Source organism: Geotrypetes seraphini, chromosome 4 (assembly GCF_902459505.1).
Source record: "Geotrypetes seraphini chromosome 4, aGeoSer1.1, whole genome shotgun sequence".
NCBI lineage: Eukaryota > Metazoa > Chordata > Amphibia > Gymnophiona > Dermophiidae > Geotrypetes > Geotrypetes seraphini.
Window position 1 is genome coordinate 140178531 of NC_047087.1, and position 21022 is coordinate 140199552.

General features: G+C 42.3%; 1 protein-coding gene across 1 annotated transcript in view; it reads right to left on the bottom strand.

Moving 5' to 3' along the window:
- The window catches only part of PLEKHG4 (pleckstrin homology and RhoGEF domain containing G4), a 517593-nt gene that overhangs the window by 343253 nt on the left and 153318 nt on the right, over positions 1-21022 (bottom strand). Inside the window, 1 exon segment of the mRNA XM_033942931.1 lies at positions 8947-9033. Coding sequence (XP_033798822.1) covers positions 8947-9033 — 87 coding nt within the window.

Below are 21022 nucleotides of genomic sequence, written 5' to 3' on the forward strand. Positions count from 1 at the left end.
CTTCATCTCTGACCCAGATGCTGACAGCTTACAGCTAGCTACTATGGAAATTTCCATAAAAGAGTAATGGGTCACAAGATAAGTCATTGTAACAGGTCAACATGACATGTCCTGTAGAACGGTGGCTAAGAATAACTCAAATGTCCTAAAGTACACAGTACCCTGGAAGCACTCATAAACGCAATCCCCAAAAAGAAGAAAAATGAGAAGCCACTGGGAGAGGGAGGGGTCCATGCCCAGGGAGTCTTGACCTCAGCACCAAGAACACACTGTCAGGGCAGATAGGGAAATTGTTTTTGACAACACCTGAAGCTTTGTAATGACCCAGAGTTACTTGTAAGACAACCAATCATATCAACTAAAAGCCAATCAGAATGACTATGTATCCACCAATCAAAGTAGCTATGTAATTTTCTAGACTAAGAGATAAAAGATCAAGATCAAGACATTAGAGGCAGAACGGACTGGGACCTCACAGACCACCTCTGGTGGTCCCCTCCATTTGGCACAACTGCTGTGTAATCATTTTTGATGCCTATCATGTAAGCTAACTTTTGATTCATTAAATATTTATTGAATACAGCATCTGTGCTCCTGTTGCATGGTCATTATCAAAGACAGTGGAAGGCCAGCAGCCTACCTTCCAGTCTCTATTCCTAGGTGGGCATCCTCGTCAAGGTCACCCTCTCCCAGGCAACCTGCTGCACCGATAGTACCGGCTGGTGAGCCTCGACAGCATCGAGTCTCTTGATGCAGGCCAAAGAAATCATCATCGTTCTGCTGAGCTGCAGATTGTTTCTCCCATATGGGGTGCGTCTTCTGCCAGGTCACCCATACTGAAACAACCTGCTGCACCGACGATACCAGCTGTTGAGCAATCGCTACTGGTGCACTCTTTTCGAAAGAAGTTTGATGAATTGTTTCACAGGGAGATTGCCACTGTTTTTAGGTGGCATGACATGTGTCTTCTACGCTCAACTCCCTTGGTACCAGAACAAAACCTGATCATATTACTGTGAGGCATCAAGGAACCGATACCACCGATCCATTGGAGCATCATAATATTGCTCAGGGATCTTATAAGAGGCGTCAAAGTTCTATGTCTCGGCCAGTGTTCCCGCTAAGCTGCGTTGGCCTGCGCTCGCGCACAAAATATTACATCGCAGCGCAAAGTTTCTCTTCACAGCGCACACACGCGTCGGTAAGGTAAGGGGACGCATTGGGGGGATTGCACTTCCCCACAATTGCCATGCTTCGGTTCCTCTTCTTCCTTCCTTCCTCCCCCCCCCCCCCGCGGGTCCCTCCTCCCCCCCCCCCCCGCGGGACCCTGCGGCACCATCAACTCTTACTCCCTCTAATGTCGGCCCTGCAGCTCCAGACTTCCTCGCACCTTCTCCCCTCCCCCTTTGGATCGCTATTATTTTAAATGTTATAGCCGCGGAGCTGTATCCATCAGTGGAGATGTCTAACCTCGGCCTGCCCCGGAACTCTTACTGCAACAGTGACTTCCTGTTCCTGCCTAGACGGGCGGCTGCTGCAGTAAGAGTTCCGGGGCAGGCCGAGGTTAGACATCTCCACTGATGGATACAGCTCCGCGGCTATAACATTTAAAATAATAGCGATCCAAAGGGGGAGGGGAGAAGGTGCGAGGAAGTCTGGAGCTGCAGGGCCGACATTAGAGGGAGTAAGAGTTGATGGTGCCGCAGGGTCCCGCGGGGGGGGGGGGGGAGAGGAAGGAAGGAAGAAGAGGAACCGAAGCATGGCAATTGTGGGGAAGTGCAGAGCTGCAGGGAAGAGTGTTGCGGTACCCAGCTGGAGGGAGAAGGAAGATGAGGGAGGGAATTAAAGGAGATGCCAGGGCTTGGAGCATAGGAGGAAGGTATGCCAGTCTAAGGGAAAAGGAAGGGGGAGATGTGAGAGCATGGAGGGGGAGCGAAAGATGGAAGAAAAGGAAAGGAGAGAGATGCCAGAGAATCAGGGAAGGGGAGATACCAGACTATGAGGAGAGGTGTGGGAGAGGGAAGGCGAGGAGAGAGATGCCAGACCAATGGGGTGAAAGGAGAGATGGAAGGGGGAGGCATACAGTTTCTGGAAGGGGCATAGAAGGAGAGAAGATGCCATATAGGGGAAGAGAGACGGCAGACAGTGGATGGAAGGAAGAGAGTTACAAGAAGATGAGGAAAGGAGAAACCACAGAAGACAAAGGTAGAAAAAAATTTCTATTTATTTATTGCTTTAGGAGACATGTGTCACTGTTTCTGTGAAGCATTGTATGCAGAGTCCAGCTTCTTGCTGGTTCAATTTAACCTTTGTCTATGTATTTTTATTTTATCCCCCCTTTTACAAAACTGTGAAGCGTTTTTAGCACCAGCCTTGGTGGTAGCAGCTCTGATGCTCAGAATTTTATGAGCATCAGAGCTGTTACCTCCGTAGCTAAAATCCACACTACAGTTTTGTAAAAGAGGGAGGGGTTAGTTTGTGATTACATATTCCTTACTAGGCGAAGGTGTTTTCTGTGTTCTGTGTGTTCGAAAGACATGGTTTTCTGTTAGGATTGACGGTGTAGGATTGATCTGTGCTGGTCTGGCTTGTTTAGTTTTACAATGGGTGTATTGATGTACTGCTCACTGCAATATGTAAGATGCTGCCTTTTCCTAGGTACTCATGTGTGACGTGTGGTTTGTTACTAAAAATCATGTTTTTCTTACAGATGGGGGGGGGTGCCAAAAAATGATGGGCCCCGGATGTTACATATGCTAGGTACGCCACTGTATGTAAAGATACCAGAAAGCTGGCGTAGCAAAAACTTCTAAGTTTTGAGTATTTAACCCTCCCACAATCTCACGGGCACTCGTTTCAAGTTTATTGAGATTTTGATTTAAACGCAATATCAAATATTTTCAATGCGTATAACAAAAATAAATTTGGGGAAATAAATAAAACCATTTGAACCAGTGTTCCCGCTAAGCTGCGCTGGCGTGCGCTGGTGCACAAAATATTACATCGCAGCGCACACGTTTCTCGTCACAGCGCACGATCGGAAGAGGCGTACGGCAGATGGCAGGGCGGCGAGAGGAGAATCGGGCGAGTTGGCTCATAACTTGCTGGCGCCCGATATTTTTGGCTCACGGTGAAAAAAGTTTGCTCACAACACCCGCCCGCTTAGAGGGAACACTGGTCTCGGCGCCTATCTTCCTCCAGGCATCCTCTTCGCATCGAAGTTCTACTTCTTCTCAACAATGCTCTCCTTCAAAACTTAAGAGCTGCTACTTTGGGTCGTAAGTCCTCTTCTTCTGTGATTGATTGATTGATTGATCAATTGATTGATTGAGGTGTTCCAGACCAAGACATCAGAGTTCATCTTTTAGTCAACCTCCTCTTTCGAAGAGGCATCAGGAACTTCATCGATCCATTTCCACCTCTTCATTGGACCAGTACTGAAAATATCACAGGACTTCTTCTAGAATTTTTTCTCAGAAGTTTTCTCGGATTCGAAGTCTGACTCAGAGTGTGGGTTTTCCCTCTCTGATCCTGAGTCTGTTGGTGCAGCTATCCCCAAAAGAAGATCTTCTCCTGAAGAATTCTCCTTTGCCACTTATATTAACCAATTGTGAGACCGATGCCTCATTTAATGTTGAATTCCTAAATATATTGAACTTTCATGGACCTTCCACAAATCTGTTCAAATTGCCATTGCATGAACTGTTTAAACAAATCCTTTTCAGAAATTGGGAGATGCCTTTAACTGTCAAGGGTGTTCCAGGGAACATAAATTTGCTTTACAGAATTTTCTCTACTCCAGGATTTGATAGTCCACAACTTCTACATCATTCATTATTAGTGGAATCAACTCTCAAAAAATATTTTTCTACCAGAGTTCATGCCTCATTGCCTCCGGAATGTGAAAGCCGTATTATGGACAAATTTGGCCGTCGCCTTTCTCAAAACTATGCTGTTGAGCAGAATCCTTAATTACACTTTCTACATGTCTTTCTATCTTCAACATGGTCAATGGTTGACCGATTTCAAGCAATACATTCCTTCAGAGCATCTTCTGGAATTTCATTGGACTATTCCTACACTGTCACAGACTGAGATGTATCTTCTAAGATCACTCTCTGATGCTTTTCAACTGTCTTCCAGAGTGCCCACTATGTCAGTAGCTATGAGATGCCTAGCTTGGCTCAGGCTCTCCGATATAGACCTCAATCTCCAAAATAGATTGGCCAATATCCCATGCCTAGGGAAGAAGCTTTTTAGCGAGCCTATCAAGGTTGCTGTACAAAAATTAGCTTAACATGAGCACACTTGGAATACTTTAAATAGAGCTCAGTCTAAGTCTTTTTCTTTGAGGAGATCTATTAAAAAACCTTCTTCATATCGGAGACATACTCCTTTGGTTCCTGGGCAGCCATAGCAATAGCAGCAAATTTGCCAGCAGCTTTCAACTGATTCAGGAGCAATTCAACAGGAGAAGTTGTTCGACTCTGCTCAATTTTTCCAGGAACGTATCTTTTCCTTAAGTACGTAGGCAGCTGCACTGCACAACCCTTCCCCACAACTGGCTGCTAAACTTCAACTCTGTTAATACTACGCAATCTGTAACATTTTTAATCATTGTAAACCGCATAGAACTTCACGGTCCTGCGGTATATAAACTGTTATTATTAATCGGAGCTTGCTGCCACTATATCATCAGCGTTGGTCTCTCATATCAACTGACCTATGACTTCTCACAGTCCTTATGGAAGGTTTATCTTTTTAGCATGCCTGCCTATAATCCCTCCCCAAAAAACCCACCTCAGTTGTCTGTGACATTGGCTACATTTCGAGTTTAATTTTCAGCAGTTTTTCTACTTCTTGTTTCCTATTAACTTCACTGAGCAGGCTTGCATTGTGGAAAATCCACCAGGGGTGTACAACCTGTAAGGTGGGGGGTTTTTTCCTATTGCCTGAACTCCACTCCACTAAGAGGGGAATCTAATTGGGGGTGTCCAACCTTTAAAAATTTTTTCTGGGGCTGCACAAACGCACAAATGCTGCAGTAAGACAGAGGAGGGAGCCGGCAAGAGGAAAACACTGCACTGCCCTCGACCGGGGCCGCACAAAATACTTCACGGGGCCGCAGGTTGGACACCCCTGGACTTGCAGAGTCTGTAAAGTTGGATTCCTCCAAATCTATTTCAGCATGCATCGCTCAGGGTGCAACTGCTTCAGGATTCCACTATGGGGTGTAGAACCTGTAAGGTGATTTTTTTTTTTTCCTGTTGCATGGATACTTTGCTTTAAGGACATTGATGGGATCTAACAGAGGTGTAGAGTCTGTAAGTTAGATTCCTGCCATATCAGATCTTTGCACTGTTTTCATTTAAAAGTAGAATCAACCAGTTTTTTCTCTTGCAACATGCCTTCCACTGTACCATCAATGTTTATAGAGTACCTTCCAGAAAGCATCCATTTACTTCAACTATTTTCCCTACACCTGTTCTCTAAGGAACATTCTCCACAGAACTTTTGACTCCATCTCCTTTAGATTCTAAAAAGCCTGGAGGTTTGGGAGTAGCTGTAGGGGAGGAGGAGCCACCACATCCTTTTTAGGATGTTTTTTCTTTTACTCCAGTTTATCTCAGTCTACTTATTCATGTACCTCAAACTGTCTGGAATCTTTTCCTTAAGGGAGGTGCCAGGTGTGGACAGTCTCGAGGCTTTGCAAAAGCTTAAAGTGACAGTACACTTTAGCACTGTCTGCACCTGGCTCCATGAATGCCATCACCCACATGTGAGAATATGTTGCCTGATTGTTCTAGGATAAATGTGGTTTGTACCCAACTCAGTGACTTTCTGTTTTGATTGGACTGCACAGAGCAGCATTCCAACATATATACAGATGTACATGCTTGCAACTCTGAATGCCAAATTAACCCCCTTTTTACAAAACCATGCAAGAGGTTTTTAGCGTCAGCTGGAGCACAAAATGCTCTGTGCTGCTCTGAAGGTCATAGAGTTCCAATGAGCGTCAGAATAGCGCAGAGCATTCCACATGCCAGCCAGTGCTAAAAACCTCTTGCACAGTTTTGTAAAAGGGTAGTGGGGGAGAGGGGAATTGTTTTTTATACAAAATATAGATGCAGTTAGTGCAGACCCATTTGTGCATGCATCTGGTATGGTCTTCCCTGTTAGTGCACATTTTTTGCATACAGCTTATTTGCATAATATTTGATTACTATATTTGGAGCAATGTATTTTTACTTATGCTACAGGGAACCCAGAACTCTATGGCTTCTTGCATCAGGACACATCAAGCCCATCTCTGGAGATGTTTATTTGCAGAATGTTCACGGGACTGCATGAGTTTGGTTTGTATACAGTAGACACCTAGAAAGTAATACTATAAGGACATATCTAGATTTAGGCAGCAAACGTTAACATAAACGTCAGTATTCTCATTATTTATGTACATATGTGAACACATAAATGAGCAGTTTTCTGCTACATTTATTGATTGATTGATTGGGATTTATTAACTACGTTTATGAAGAGATGCACCCAAGGCGGTGTGTAGTAATGCTACTCAACTATGTGTAATTTGCAGGTGGGCATTTACATGGGAAAAGCTTGCGTGCAGCATGAGCAGGGCAAAAATTATACCCATAGATTATGTTCAAATAATTTTTATTGAGCTCAATAAAGCAAAGGTACAGAAAATCCTCACAGATGAAAGCCAGCTCAAAATATTTTAACATTTCAACTGTCCAAGCCAGGCTGGAAGACTTGAACACTGAGGCCAAAATAATTGCCAGAATGGATTCTCTCTCCCAAATGACTGGGCTAGAGACTCCGTTCTGTGAATTCAAATAACAGACATGAGGAAAAGCTATGTAATAAACAATTAGAATTTATTAACAGTGCTCCCAGTGTCTGGGAAGAGTAAGCCATCAGAATTTCAGTGTTCTTCAAAGGGAGAAAGCAAAGACAAACAGATTTATACCCTAAGTGACATCATTTGTAATAATTATCATGCTTTAAAATACAATGGTACAGTTGATCACATGACTTCCTTTCCAAAAATACCTTACATCAATGTTAACATTAAAAGTCCATTCTGTTAAGTTTTTAAACCCAGTAGATGGCAGTGTTTCACTTTTTCTTTCTAAATCACTTTTGATCTCTGACCTTTTCAAATATCAATCATGTCAGTAAAAAGCCACATCCTGGCATCCATATGACCTCACAATTAGCATTGCATGTTCTAATCTAAAAGGAACAGATTCTCTCTGTAAAACACCCAAGTTTCCTATTCTTCTGAGAACCTTATCCCCATGGATGTATATGAAGAATGGTACATAAATTTGACTATGTCTTAAAAGTCACAAAATCAACCTTCTGAATTTCTGTAGCATTAGCTAAAATTTAGAATCAGCAATTTAGACAAGGAATGCCAATCTGTGAGCTTAATCTCTAATTACAAGGCCTCAAGGCTGAGTTTACATATTCACTTAATTTTGATTCATTCACAACCTCAGTTTTCATATCATCGGTGACAACTATCACATACCTGTAAATTCCAGGAAATCTTCAACACAATGTTATCCCCACCCCTCTCCCCTCTTCCCCCAGGGTGTCTCCAAACATAAATTAAAACACCAACAGCAGAGGAATAATTAACAGCAGTAAAAATACAGATGAGAATTAAGAGCTCAAGAGGCGACTCTGCGACAAGGGTGTCATAGTATTCCAGAAGGGCTCCCACACCTGCCGAAAAGACTGTTCCCGAAGTGAGATGAAGTCCACAATGTCTCTGCGCTCCCACATCAGAAGCATGATCAGTCAAGTCCTCCATAATGACAAGTCAAGGCCGTCCACTTCCAGCCACTTCAGAAGTATACATTTCAATGCTATCACCACAGTCCACCTGATAAATGCACCAGCTCCCCTCTGGCGAGGATAATAATGGGGAACCTCACCAAACAGGACCAAAGGAGAGTGGCGGATCGAGACCCGCCAAATCCTTGCTACAAAAAGAAAGATGTGGTTCTAAAAGGCAGCTATAATTGGGAAAGTCCAGACCATATGACCAAATTCTCTTCAGGGAAATGATATTTGGGATTCTCAGCAGTGGCTCGAAAATGAGCAAGATAGGCTCTCTTAGGGGAAATATAAAGCCGCAAAACCAGCTTATAGTGCTATTCCCAAAAGGTCATATATTTTCGGAGAGCACCCAACTTAATAATTGCCCTGGTAACCGCATCCTCCGGTAGATCCACCTGCAAATCCCTCACCCAAGACTCATACCCATAGATCATAAAATACTAAAATCTATGTGCATTATTTAACAATTTAGGCTTTAGCATTTACACCAGCTCTGTGGCTACTGTAGGTGCTCATGCCTAAAATATAAGTGCATATTTGACTTGTTATGCTAGTATTCAATAAAGAAAAGTACAGATAGATATAGAATAGACTCCAAACAGGTGCATTCTTCAGCTAAAGTTGGGTCCTCTGTTATAAAATGACCCTCCTAATCCTCTGCATTTTCTGGCAAGACAAGGGAATTTCTTGCCCTTAATTTACTTTTTTGTGATAATGAGTCATAAGATTTTTCATAAAGTCCATTTTCAGCTTCATTTTCAAAGAACTCTGTCTTTTTTGCTGAGGGGAAAAGTAAAATAGATGATTTATCTGTATATCTTTATTCCCAGCCCTAAGCTGATTATTCTCTAACTAGGTGCCCCTCTTCCATTTCATTTATTTGAATCATTTCACAGGGGAAACAGAAGAGCTTTGGAACTCTTAGCATTCTTCCATCTTCACTGACTCCCACTTCTAAGTGTGTGAGTACATAACCAAATCCTACAGAATCGGAGATTGCTTTATCTTTAAGGTTTAAGAACCTAAGGTTTTCTCCAATATACCAAGAGTAGGCTTTCAGAAATGGAATATTTTTACCTGCATAGCAGTCAGCTTCTCTACATGAAATGTGAGATCTCGCTCAACAAATAGCAGAACTCTGTAAATACAGTTAGGAATAGTGACCTGTGATAAAAGAAGAAAAGGACCCAGAATCAGGTTAATCTTGTAGTTTAGAGTTTGCACTCATCTGATCACTGTGCCATTTCACGATCTTGTATCCAGTGACCATTCTAATAGCTTCAGACTGTACATAATCCTGCCTGGTTAAACCCTACTGAGCGACCTGATACATGATATTCAATAGCATTTAATCAGTTAGTGCCATTGAATAGCATACTAACTGGTTAGGTTAGGAGCAGATCAAGGGCAGAGTGTAGGCAACGCACCTACTTAGCCTTTTAGCAGCAATTTTCAATCCACTAACCAGCTAAGTAAACACATAAGTTTAGGACAGTAAAAAGGCTGTCCTAACTTTATGCACTAAAGTTAACTGGGCCTTTGAATAATCAATGCCAGGAGCTGCGCATGCCCCTGGAATTGAATAGTTGGGGTCTGCTCAACCCACAGCTGTAAGTGGCTCAGACAACACTTACCGCCACGGATTGAATATCAGGTGGACAGAAACTAGAGGCAATTTGAGGAAAGAAACAGTAATCCATCTAATTTTGTGGAATATAGAGCTTTTATTTTCTGAGGACTTTCTTAGCAATAGACTCCACAGGTGACCCTTGAGGAGAGGCACGCTGGCCTAGTGCCTAACCCTCAGTAAGACTGGTTCTAAGAGAGAGGTTGTAGAGGCTCAGAACTAAAGATAGTTCTCATAGCAACCTTTGAACTGCATATATAATTTGCAAATATTTGCTTGAGGAGAGAGCTGTTGACTAAATGGCTTCTTTGGATCTGTTTAGGACCCTTTTGAGACTTTGTGGAGTATTAAGTGGGAGAGAGGCCTGGAAAACTCTTAAAGTCAAGCCAATTGTGCTATATTTCATGGGGGGGGGGGAGGGTATGAATCCTCTCACCCTAACTGAAAAGCGCTCCTTGAGGTGAGACCTCTGGCTGGTTTTAGCTTCTTAGGGGCAGATTCTCAAAACTAAAATCTGCCTTTAAAGTGTTTGATAAACCAGTTCAGTTTACTGAGGTCTTTTCCAAATTTTCTAGCAGTCTCCGATACTGTCATGCAAATGTAGTACAAGAAGGTGAACAAACTAATCGATGGCGGAGATCCGGTGGATATAATTTACTTGGACTTCCAGAAAGCGTTCGACAAGGTCCCACACACAAGGCTTATGAGGAAACTACTAAGTCACGGAATTGAAGGGGATGTACTTAGATGGATAGGCAAATGGCTAGAAAATAGATTGCAGAGGGTAAGCATAAATGGGGTATTCTCGGACTGGGGGAAGGTAACTGGGGCGGAGTGCCCAAGGCTCGGTTCTTGGGCCTATCTTATTTAATATCTTCATAAATGACCTTGAAGAGGAGACAACAAGTAATATAATCAAGTTTGCAGACGACACAAAACTATGTCGGGCAGTTGGGTCACAAAAAGATATTGAAGATCTCCAGAAGGATCTAGATTAACTGGAGAAATGGGTGGACAAGTGGCAGATGAAGTTTAACACAGACAAATGCAAGGTGATGCACCTGGGCAAGAAAAATAAGGAACATGAATACAAAATGTTAGGTGTAACATTGGCCAAAACTGAACAAGAAAGAGACCTGGGGGTACTGATAGACAGAAACCAGAAGCCGCTGACTCAATGCGCGGCAGCGGCGAATAAAGCAAACAGAATGTTGGGCATGATAAAGAAGGGGATCACAAGTAGATCGGCGGACGTTATAATGCCGCTTTACAGAGCAATGGTCAGACCACACTTGGAGTACTGTGTCCAACACTGGTCTCCTTACCTAAAAAAGGATATAGCCCTGCTGGAAAGGGTGCAGAGGTGAGCCACGAAACTAGTAAAAGGTATGGAAAATTTGAGCTACAAAGAACGACTAGGAAGATTGGGACTGTTCACCCTCGAGAAGAGGAGACTGCGAGGGGATATGATTGAGACTTTTAAAATACTGAAAGGATTCGACAAAATAGAGCAAGAATCATCGTTGTTCACAATGTCAAATGTGAAACGGACAAGAGGTCACGGACTAAAGCTGAGGGGCAGCAGGCTCAGGACAAATGTCAGGAAGTTCTGTTTCACACAGCGGGTGGTGGACGCTTGGAATGCTCTCCCGGATGAGGTGGTGACGGAGACTACCATTCTGGGTTTCAAGTGTAAGTTGGATGTATACCTCCTTGCAAAACATATTGATGGATACGGGTAACCAGGGTCTCCAACTGGGAGCACCTGGCTTGGCCTCCGCATGTGCGGGTCGCCGGAATAGATGGACCTAGGGTCTGATCCGGCGTAGGCATTTCTTATGTTCTTATGTAATATTAAAATGATCACTCCGAGCAATATATACTGCATCCAAGTTGCACGTGCAAAACTGTGCACATTGTAGATTTACATGTGCAACTTAATTGGTTAACAAATCAATCAGCGCTGATAACTGCCTATTAACAAGCAATTGGCACTAATTAGAATTTATGCATAGGGGAGTTGCATGAGCACGTCATGGGCATTCCTAAAAGTAAGTTGCAGTATTATAGAATATGCCCAATTTGCACAAAACTTAGGTGCAGGCATTTAGGCCTGGATTAGCTCCGCTATATCTCCTCTCTCATTTTGAATGGTACTGTTCGACTAGGCCTACTCGGCGTACTGGTTTATTTGCTTTTCCTAATCCCAAAAATTGCCGTTATAAAAAATATTTTGCTCGCTCTTTGGCTTATCAAGCAGGTAAAGTTCAAGTATGGTTAAATGACCTGATTCAACAATCTGCATCTTATTGCACTTTTAGAAAATTGGTTAAGACCTATCTTTTTAAAAAATTTGTTACTTGATTGAAGACTATGTCATAGTTTCTAATTGTATTTTTCACTATTTAAATATTGTACTACTTTTCTGTGTGCTTTATATCATCACTGGAATGTCCAGTCCTCTTATTCTGTGAACCGCCTAGAACGTTTTGGGGGTTGGCGGTATAGAAAAATAAAGTTATTATTATTATATTGGCATAAATGTCTGTGCCTAAATGTTATTTGCACAAACAGGTGCTAGGCATGATTCTATAAACTGCGCCTATCTCCAGAGGCAGTAGATTAAGGTGGGAATTACTAAAGGCTGTTCAGTTAAGATGAAAGGCTTTATTGAGGTGGAATTAACTGAGGAGTAGAAATTATATATGTGTCCGTTACTGAATTTTGGTTTATTGAAGAAGGAGTGGTGTTATTAGAGATGTGTCCTTTAAATCTTGTTTGGCTAAGAGTCACTTCTGTCGGAAGAAAAAGCCTCAGTTCTTTTCTGGTACAGCTAAGAGCTCAAACCACCTCCACCTCCATCATTGGCTCTAAAAACTTCTGGTAGAATGACTAACTGCCACTATGATTATTCTTAGGGACTGAGATTTAAAACAACTTTGCTGACAACTGTGTTAGGACACCACTGAAATTTTTCTAACACAGTTGACAGCAAAGTTGTTTTAAATCTCAGTCCTAAATATATAAATGAGGTTTAATATGCAATATATATCCCATGATATTGCATACTAAACTTCATTTCCAAAAGGTTAAGAAAATAAAAAGAGAAACCCTACTCACAATGGCTGTGGTTCAGAGCAAGTGGACATGTCTGATGCACAATCTTGACATCATTGGAACATCATCAATAAGCAATTAGATGGCAGATTGTCACTAAAAATAATAGGAACCCCTGTCTAAAAGGAAGTGCCTGTGGCTCAGTGGTTAAAGGCACTTCTTCTATCTTTAAGCGTTGTCGCACAAATTTCATACACTATCATAGATAATATTGAGAATAACAGGGGTCTCAAGTGCTCTTAACCAGAGGCTCGAGATATTTTTCACAGCCAAAGGTTATTTTGGTGAGCTATCATCGGTCCCGTTATTTTTTCTCTAAATCTATGAATTGTGCCAATATTTAACCCAATAATTTAATTATAAAATCTATATTTCTCTAATTATTGGGTTAAATATTGGCACAATTCATAGATTTAGAGAAAAAATAACGGGACCGATGATAGCTCACCAAAATAACCTTTGGCTGTGAAAAATATCTCGAGCCTCTGGTTAAGAGCACTTGAGACCCCTGTTATTCTCAATATTATCTATGATAGTGTATGAAATTTGTGCGACAACGCTTATATATAAGAGGATTGTGTGATACACGATATTATTTAAGAGGTTACTTCTTCTATCTTTCACAGGTTATGGTTTCAAATCCACACAACCCCACCACAGTACCTTAACAGCTTCTTTTTGGTCTCATAAGAGAGTATGGGTTGTGGACTTTGCCATTTACATTTGCACTCTGCCCTTTCCAGGGTCCAGAGGGAAACTTATTTTTACCCTGAGATGGCTATATCTCCTAAGATATCATCTCACAAGGCAGGAACCTCCGCCTAAAAGGAAGCACCTGTGGCTCAGTGGTTCAAAGGCACTGCTTCCATCTTCTACAGGTCATGGGTTCAGATTCCTAGTATGGTCAGGTACCCCAGCACATATTCCTATTTCTTTTAATAACAGTCTGTCATCTAGGTGCATATTGATGATGTCACAATGATGTCAAGACTGTGCATCAGATATGTCTACTTGCTCTGAGCCACAGCCATTGTGAGTAGGGTTTCTCTTCTTATTTTCTTAAACTTTGAGAGTGATGTTTAGTATGCAATACATTTTATCATGTGCTTTGCTTGAGTAATGCATTATTAAACTTCATTTTCCAAAGATGAGTTCTCTTTACCATCCCCCCCCAAAAAAAAAATAGAAGCCCCATTCATCTATATGTGCACACCTCTGGCTTGCCTAATTGACACCTAAGTTGCATCCACATAATTCGCACCCAACTAACACCCAAAAGTAGACCTGGTTTTGCAAAGGAGTTGATAGATGCTGGGCTAGTATTTTGGCACCTTTATCAGTGCTCTGAGTCAATGCCTCTCCTGGTCCAGCAGGAGAGGGAGATGAGAGAGAGAGAGGGGAAGATACTGGATCACAGGTTGAGGAGGGAGGTGCTAATGCAGATCCGTTTCCTGGAAAACCCTGCATCACATAGCTGTAGTTTGGGTTCCTCTTTCCCAAATGCACCATATTGCATTTGCTCACATTAAACATCATCTGCCATTTTGTTGCCCAGTCTCAGAAAGTCTTCTTGCAATTTTTCACAATCCTCTTGCGATTTAATAACTTACCCCCCCCCCCCTTTTATAAAATCACACAAGAGGTTTTTAGCACCAGCCAGCGCACTGAATGCTCTGTGCTGCTCCGACGCTCATAGAAACTCTATGACCGCTGGAGCAGCACAGAGGTTAAAAACCTCTTGCGTGGTTTTGTAAAAGGGGGTTAATTAAGAACATAAGAATAGCCTTACTGGGACAGACCAATGGTCCATCAAGCCCAGTAGCTCATTCTCACGGTGGCCAATCCAGGTCACTAGTACATGGCCAAAACCCAAGGAGTGATGGAGTGAAAAATCGATCCATTTGTACCCGTTCTACTCCACTCAGGATATTGTAGACTTCAATCATATCTCCCCCTTGGCCATCTCTTTTCCAAGCCCTAACTGTTTTAGTCTTTTCTTGTACGAGAGGAGTTCCCTCCCCTTTACCATTTTGGACGCTCTTCTAGTGCCACTATATCTTTCTTGAGATAAGGAGACCAGAATTGAACGCAATACTCCAGATGAGGTCGCACCATGGAGCGATACAGGGGCATTATGACATTCTTAATCTTGTTAACCATCCCTTTTTTAATAATTCCTAGCATCCTGTTTGCTTTTTTGGCCGCCACCACACATTGAGTGGAAGGTTTCATCGTATTGTCTACGATGACACCCAGATCCTTTTCTTGGGCACTAATCCCCAAGGTGGACCCTAGCATCCGATTACTATGATTCAAGTTATTCTTCCCAATGTGCATCACTTTGCATTTGTCCACATTAAATTTCATCTGTCATTTGGACGCCCAGTCTTCCAAATTCCTAAGGTCCGCCTGCAATTTTTCACAATCCGCATGTGTTTTAACAACTTTGAACAGTTTAGTGTCATCTGCAAATTTAATCACCTCACTCGTCGTTCCAATTTCCAGATCATTTATAAATAAGTTAAATAGCACTGGTCCCAGTAAAGACCCCTGCAGAACTCCCCTGTTTACTTTCCTCCAGTGAGAAAAATGACCATGTAACCCTACTCTCTGTTTTCTATCCAACAACCAATTCCTAATCCACAACTGAACTTTGCCACCTATCCCATGATACCATACTTTTCTCAGGAGCCTCTCATGAGGAACTTTATCCAAAAGCTTTCTGAAAATCTAGATACACTATATCAGCCGTTTTACCTTCATCCACATGTTTATTCACACCTTCAAAGAAGTCAAGCAAATTGGTGAAGCAAGATCTCTCTCAGCTGAACCCATGCTGACTCCGTCTCATTAAATCATGTTTGTCTACGTGTTCCACAATTTTATTTTTTATAATTGTTTCTACCATTTTGCCCAGCACTGAAGTGAGGCTTACCAGTCTGTAATTTCCCAAGTCTCCCCTGGAGACCTTTTTAAAAATCGGTGTAACATTAGCCACCCTCCAATCTTCAGGTAGTATAGATGATTTTAGCAAAAAGTTACAGATCACTAACAGCAGGTCAGTAATTTCATGTTTGAGTTCTTTTAGTACCCTAGGATGTATACCATGCAGTCCTGGCGATTCATCACTTTAACTTGTCGATTTGGCTTAGTACATCTTCCAGATTCACCAAGATTTCTTTCAGTTCCTCCGCATCATCACTCTTGAAAACCATTTCCGGTTCAGGTAGATCTCTTACATCTTCTTCCGTAAAGACCGAAGCAAAGAATTAATTCAGTCTTTCCGCTATGGCCTTATCTTCCCTGAGCGGGGCTTTTGCCAATGACACAAAATTGTTCAATCTCACTAGCTATTACCATCTTTAGATCATCGATGAATATGTTTAAATTGTGGGCTTCCTCAGATGGTGAACCAGAACAACTTTTTCATTTTAAAGCAGAAACTCTTCTAAACCTTTTTTCCTATTGCACTTTAGATTTTCAATACCTTGTTCCTTGTGCCTATGGGAATACAGTTTCTGCACTGCAGAATGGTCCTTTCTGGGTTTTGCCGTAAAATAAAATGATTTCAATCTCTGAAGGCACTCAACATATGTGCTTCATGTGTGATCTGTAGCACTGATACTGTCAAAACATTGCTCTTTTTCAAGGTTGACAAGATTTTGATCATGGGACAAGTGACATTTTAGCCTTAATCATTTTGATATCTTGAATCATGAGATGTTTACAAAGCTGAGCGAAGACATGATATTTTTCTCTTGTTAACTTCATATAAATTAGTAAAATGCATTCTCACTGATTGTGTTTTAGGTTTCGTTGTGTATTGGAATACTGACCATGGAGCAGATATTTTAGAAAACAGCTAAAAACCAAATACCTGACTAGCTGACTCATTCAAATATACGATTAAGTTTAATGTTTATAATCTTTTGTAAACCACATAGAACTTTAAGTCTAAGTATAATGTTATGTTATATGACAAAATTTATGGATATAGTTTTTTGGGGGAGGGAACACCACAGGTTAGCTAGAGAGGCCATGTGTACATTTTAAAGAAGTGGGAGGACTGGGTCTCCTTCCCAACCTGGAAATATTATATAGCAGCTCAATTTCAGGCAGTGGTGGAGTGGCACTAGCAGGCTAATCCCCTTAAGTAATAGGTGAAAAATGCTTCACTTGGGATACTTGCTGTGGGTAGATCTGAATTTAATGTAGTGAGCAATGACTAATCAAGAACATTGCCCTTTTTATACTGAGGGTTTATATTCAAATGCCAGTTGGCTCCACACCCACCCACTTCCCATCTCAGAACCCCACAGGCCTCGCCTTGGGTCTACCTATAGCCCTGATGGTCAAGTGGTGAGCCAAGACAAGAGCACTTTTGCATGTGATAGTCTGAGGGCTGTACTTGATTAAAAGAACATCAATAAAAGTACAACTTGCAGCACAACAAAGCCAACAAATAAAGAAAAAATAATTTAATTGAAAGAAAAGAACCCCCCCCCACTATAGGCTTAAAGTTCCCTGAAACCAGAACAGATTTTCTAGGTGCCAGTAGGCGTCCATACCTCTGCTACAAATGTCATTAAGATGGCGTTTTTAACTAAGATTTGAGGCGCATACCAGCGCCTAGAAAATCAGTACTGGTATCACGACTATGTAGGCGCTTTAGTCTGCTGAATGCCAAAATAGGCATGGCCAATGCTGGAAGTGGCTTTAGGCAGCCTAAAGCACATAGGTAGGTACAATTCATGTGAAGATATAGTAGGTGTCAGAAATGTAGGCCACCTTCAGCACCAAGGTCAAGGCCTAAAACTGTCTTCTGAGGACTAAATCCACCCTGTAGTCTTGCACATCTTTCAAAAATACTCTACCTTCGCTAGGCAGAGAAGTTTGCTTGGTAACCTGAGCTACCAGTGAATTCACTTTAGGTGGGACAAACAGCTGTTGAAAATCTGGAGCCAGGAGATACAACTATGTCACTGTCTTGGCAACCCACAAGGGACTCACTCTCCAGAACCTCCCAGTAGTTCATTAACATCATTGTAATGTCAGGATGCAAAGGAAAAAATTATGGTTTGAGGTTTAGAGCTGCTCATGATGGAACGCTGCGGGAGATCAAGCTTCAAAATTACATTACACTTCTCCCTCCATATTCGCGGTGATTGTGGGATGAACAGACCCGCGAATAAAGAAAAAACGTGAATACTTTCTAAATTCCCTACCTGCGCTGTAAACTGAGCCTTCTGCTGCTCCACTGCCAGTAGCCGCTGCAGTTCTGCAGAATCTTTTGCAGCGGAAGTGAAATCCAAGGCTTGACCTGAAGTCTGACATTTCAACTAGGCACAACCTTCAACGGCAGAATCTTCTCTTTCCTCGTTGTGTTTCGAGCTTCATTCTAAACCATGGATCCGCCCCATTTCCTCCAGACATTCAGTCAACACATATTTAGAATCACGTCGACCATGGACTGTACTATCCGAAGGATCTAGTGATGAGAGAGGGGGAGAGTTCGGAGTCTTATCTGCAGACATAAGGCATTCGGGCAAGGAATGCTTTGTTTCTGTAAGGATCATACATATTTGTATTCTTCATTGCTAGTTCAACAAAACTTCATGACGCTGGTAAAAGCGAGCTTTATTTTCAACACCTCCCCCCCCCTTCTATGGGTAAGGCTTTCAGTGACATATTTTCTGGAAGCGGGCAGTATGTTTCCGGGTTTTCTAAACACCGCGAATAATCGAAATCACGAGTGCAGAAACCGCGAAAACAGAGGGAGAAGTGTACATTAAATCACATTTATGGACTGCAAAACCTCACGGATCGATGCGATTCACAAAAGACAAAAAAACTGGACATTTCCAATGAACTACAGAATAATTGTTAATCATTTTAGTTCTCTAACAATTTTGTGAATAAGAATGATTTCAATAACTTTCTGAAATGTCTGTAAAAGCAAGATCTTCTGAATAAAATGTGTAACTCTTTGTACCAACTAGCTGCCTGAAAAGCAAGATTCTGTGTCATAGTCAGGTCCTCTCCTTGGTCCAGGACTGCCACAGACTCCTGACTGTAATCTCCAGCCTGAGACCCTGAATCCTTAAAAACTAAAGATTCATTCTGAGGGAGTAAAGGAATGGCGTTCTGGTCTCAGAGCAATTTGACTCTCCAGAGGATGCTCTGTAAATTTCTGGAGCTTTGTCATGCTTGTTTCCTCTATCACAGGAGTGTCAGCATCTTTTGGATCAGCCCAGGTGGTTTCTTTGGTGGTGCAGGTATCCAGGCGCACCCCTCTCCCCAATAGGGGTGGGGTGGTGTTGAAGGATATGCAAGACCACCAAGTGCCTGTGGTCATCAGAAAACCTTTTGATGCAGCTACTTTGGCGATGTCTTTGTGCCATGCGCCTGTCCCTTTCGGTGGCAGACACTGGACAGTGCAGTAGTGGTTTCCCCTCCAACTTCTGATGGCTAGACCAGATTATGTGGTGGATGCCTTCTATGACATTTTGTGAGAGCTTTGGCATTAGTGTCAGCATACTCGCTCTCAGCCCGCTGGTTGCTCTGGGTCAGATAGTGGACAGGTGATTCCACTTTAAAGGCGATATTAGCTAGGCTGCTGTTTAAGGGGCACTTGTTGCTTGGCAAAGGCTTGGATGATCTCATGGATTTTGTGATGGACTGTCACCCTAATCCCTCTTGGGGTTCTGGTCATTATAATTTTCATGGCTCATGGCTCTCCTAAACATATGTATCTGCCATGTCATAGAGCTCCTGATGACTGTATAAGGGCTACAGGTGTTCCCAGCCTTCCTCCTCCCATACTTCCCAAGAAAAGGATCTGGTTATCATCATAGACAATATGATGAAACCTTCCACCCAATGTGTGGCGGTGGCCAAAAAAACAAACAGGATACTAGGAATTATTTAAAAAGGGATGATTTAACAAGACTAAGAATGTTATAATGCCCCTGTATCGTTCCATGATGCAACCTCATCTGGAGAATTGCGTTCAATTTTGGTCTCCTTATCTCAAGAAAGATACAGTGGCACTCGAAAAGGTTCAAAGAGCAACCAAGATGTATAGGGGATGGAACTCCTCTCATATGAGGAAATACTAAAACAGTTAGGGCTCTTCAACTTGGAAAAGAGACGGCTGAGGGGAGATATGATTGAAGTCTACAAAATCCTGAGTGGAGTAGAACAGGTACAAGTGGATCGATTTTTCACTCTGTTAAAAATTACAAAGACTAGGGGACACTCGAAGTTACAAGAAAATACTTTTTAAAACCAATAGGAGGAAATTTTTTTTCACTCCAGAGAATAGTTAAGCTCTGGAACGCATTGCCAGAAGTTGTGGTAAGAGTGGATAGCATAGCTGGTTTTAAGAAAGATTTGGACAAGTTCCTGGAGGAAAAGTCCATTGTCTGTTATTGACAAAGGCAGGAGGGAAGCCACTGCTTGCCCTGGATTGGTAGTATGGAATGTTGTATGGGTTTTGGCCAGGTACTAGTAACCTGGATTGGCCACCGTGAGAACAGGCTACTGGGCTTGATGGACCATTGGTCTGACCCAGTAAGGCTATTCTTATGTTCTTATGAATTGATTTCAATCCCCAGTCATCCCAGTATTTCTCCAACTGTACCTCCAGTTCCTGCAAGTGAACTTTCTGAAGTGGCACTGTACTCTGAGAGGGCAAACCCACCTTTACAACAGCTGGTGGGACTCCAGATGGACAAGAAAAACAGCACAACAAAACAGGAGATGCATAGCGACCCCAATTAGCCAAAAAGGCTTTAAACATAAGACCAACAAAATCAGGGGTAAAGCCCTGACCAGCATAAGAGCATAAGAACATGAGAATTGCCATCTCCGGATCAGCCCTGGGTCCATCAAGTCCGGCGATCCGCATACGCGGAGGCCCTGCCAGATGTACCCTGGCATAGTTTTAGTCCCCATATCACTGTATGCTTTTCAAGGGAGATAGAAACATAGAAACATAGAATATGACGGAAGAAAAGGGCCTACGGCCCAACAAGTCTGCCCACTCAAATAACCCTCCCCTCTAAGTTCCTCTTTGAAGTGAGCCCACGTGTTGATCCCATTTGATATAGAAACATAGATGTGCATCTAATTTACCCTTACCTGTATCACTCTATGCTACTCTTAAGGAGTTTACCCTTAAATCCTAGAACGGTGGATTCTGCAATTACTTCCTCTGGGAGAGCATTCCAGGTGTCCACCACTCGCTGCGTGAAACAAAACTTCCTGATATTCGTCCTGGACCTGTCCCCCCTCAGCTTCAGTCTATGTCCTCTTGTCCGTGTCACATTGGACATTGTAAATAATTGCTTTCCCTGCTCCATTTTGTCGAATCCTTTCAGTATTTTGAAAGTCTCAATCAGATCCCCT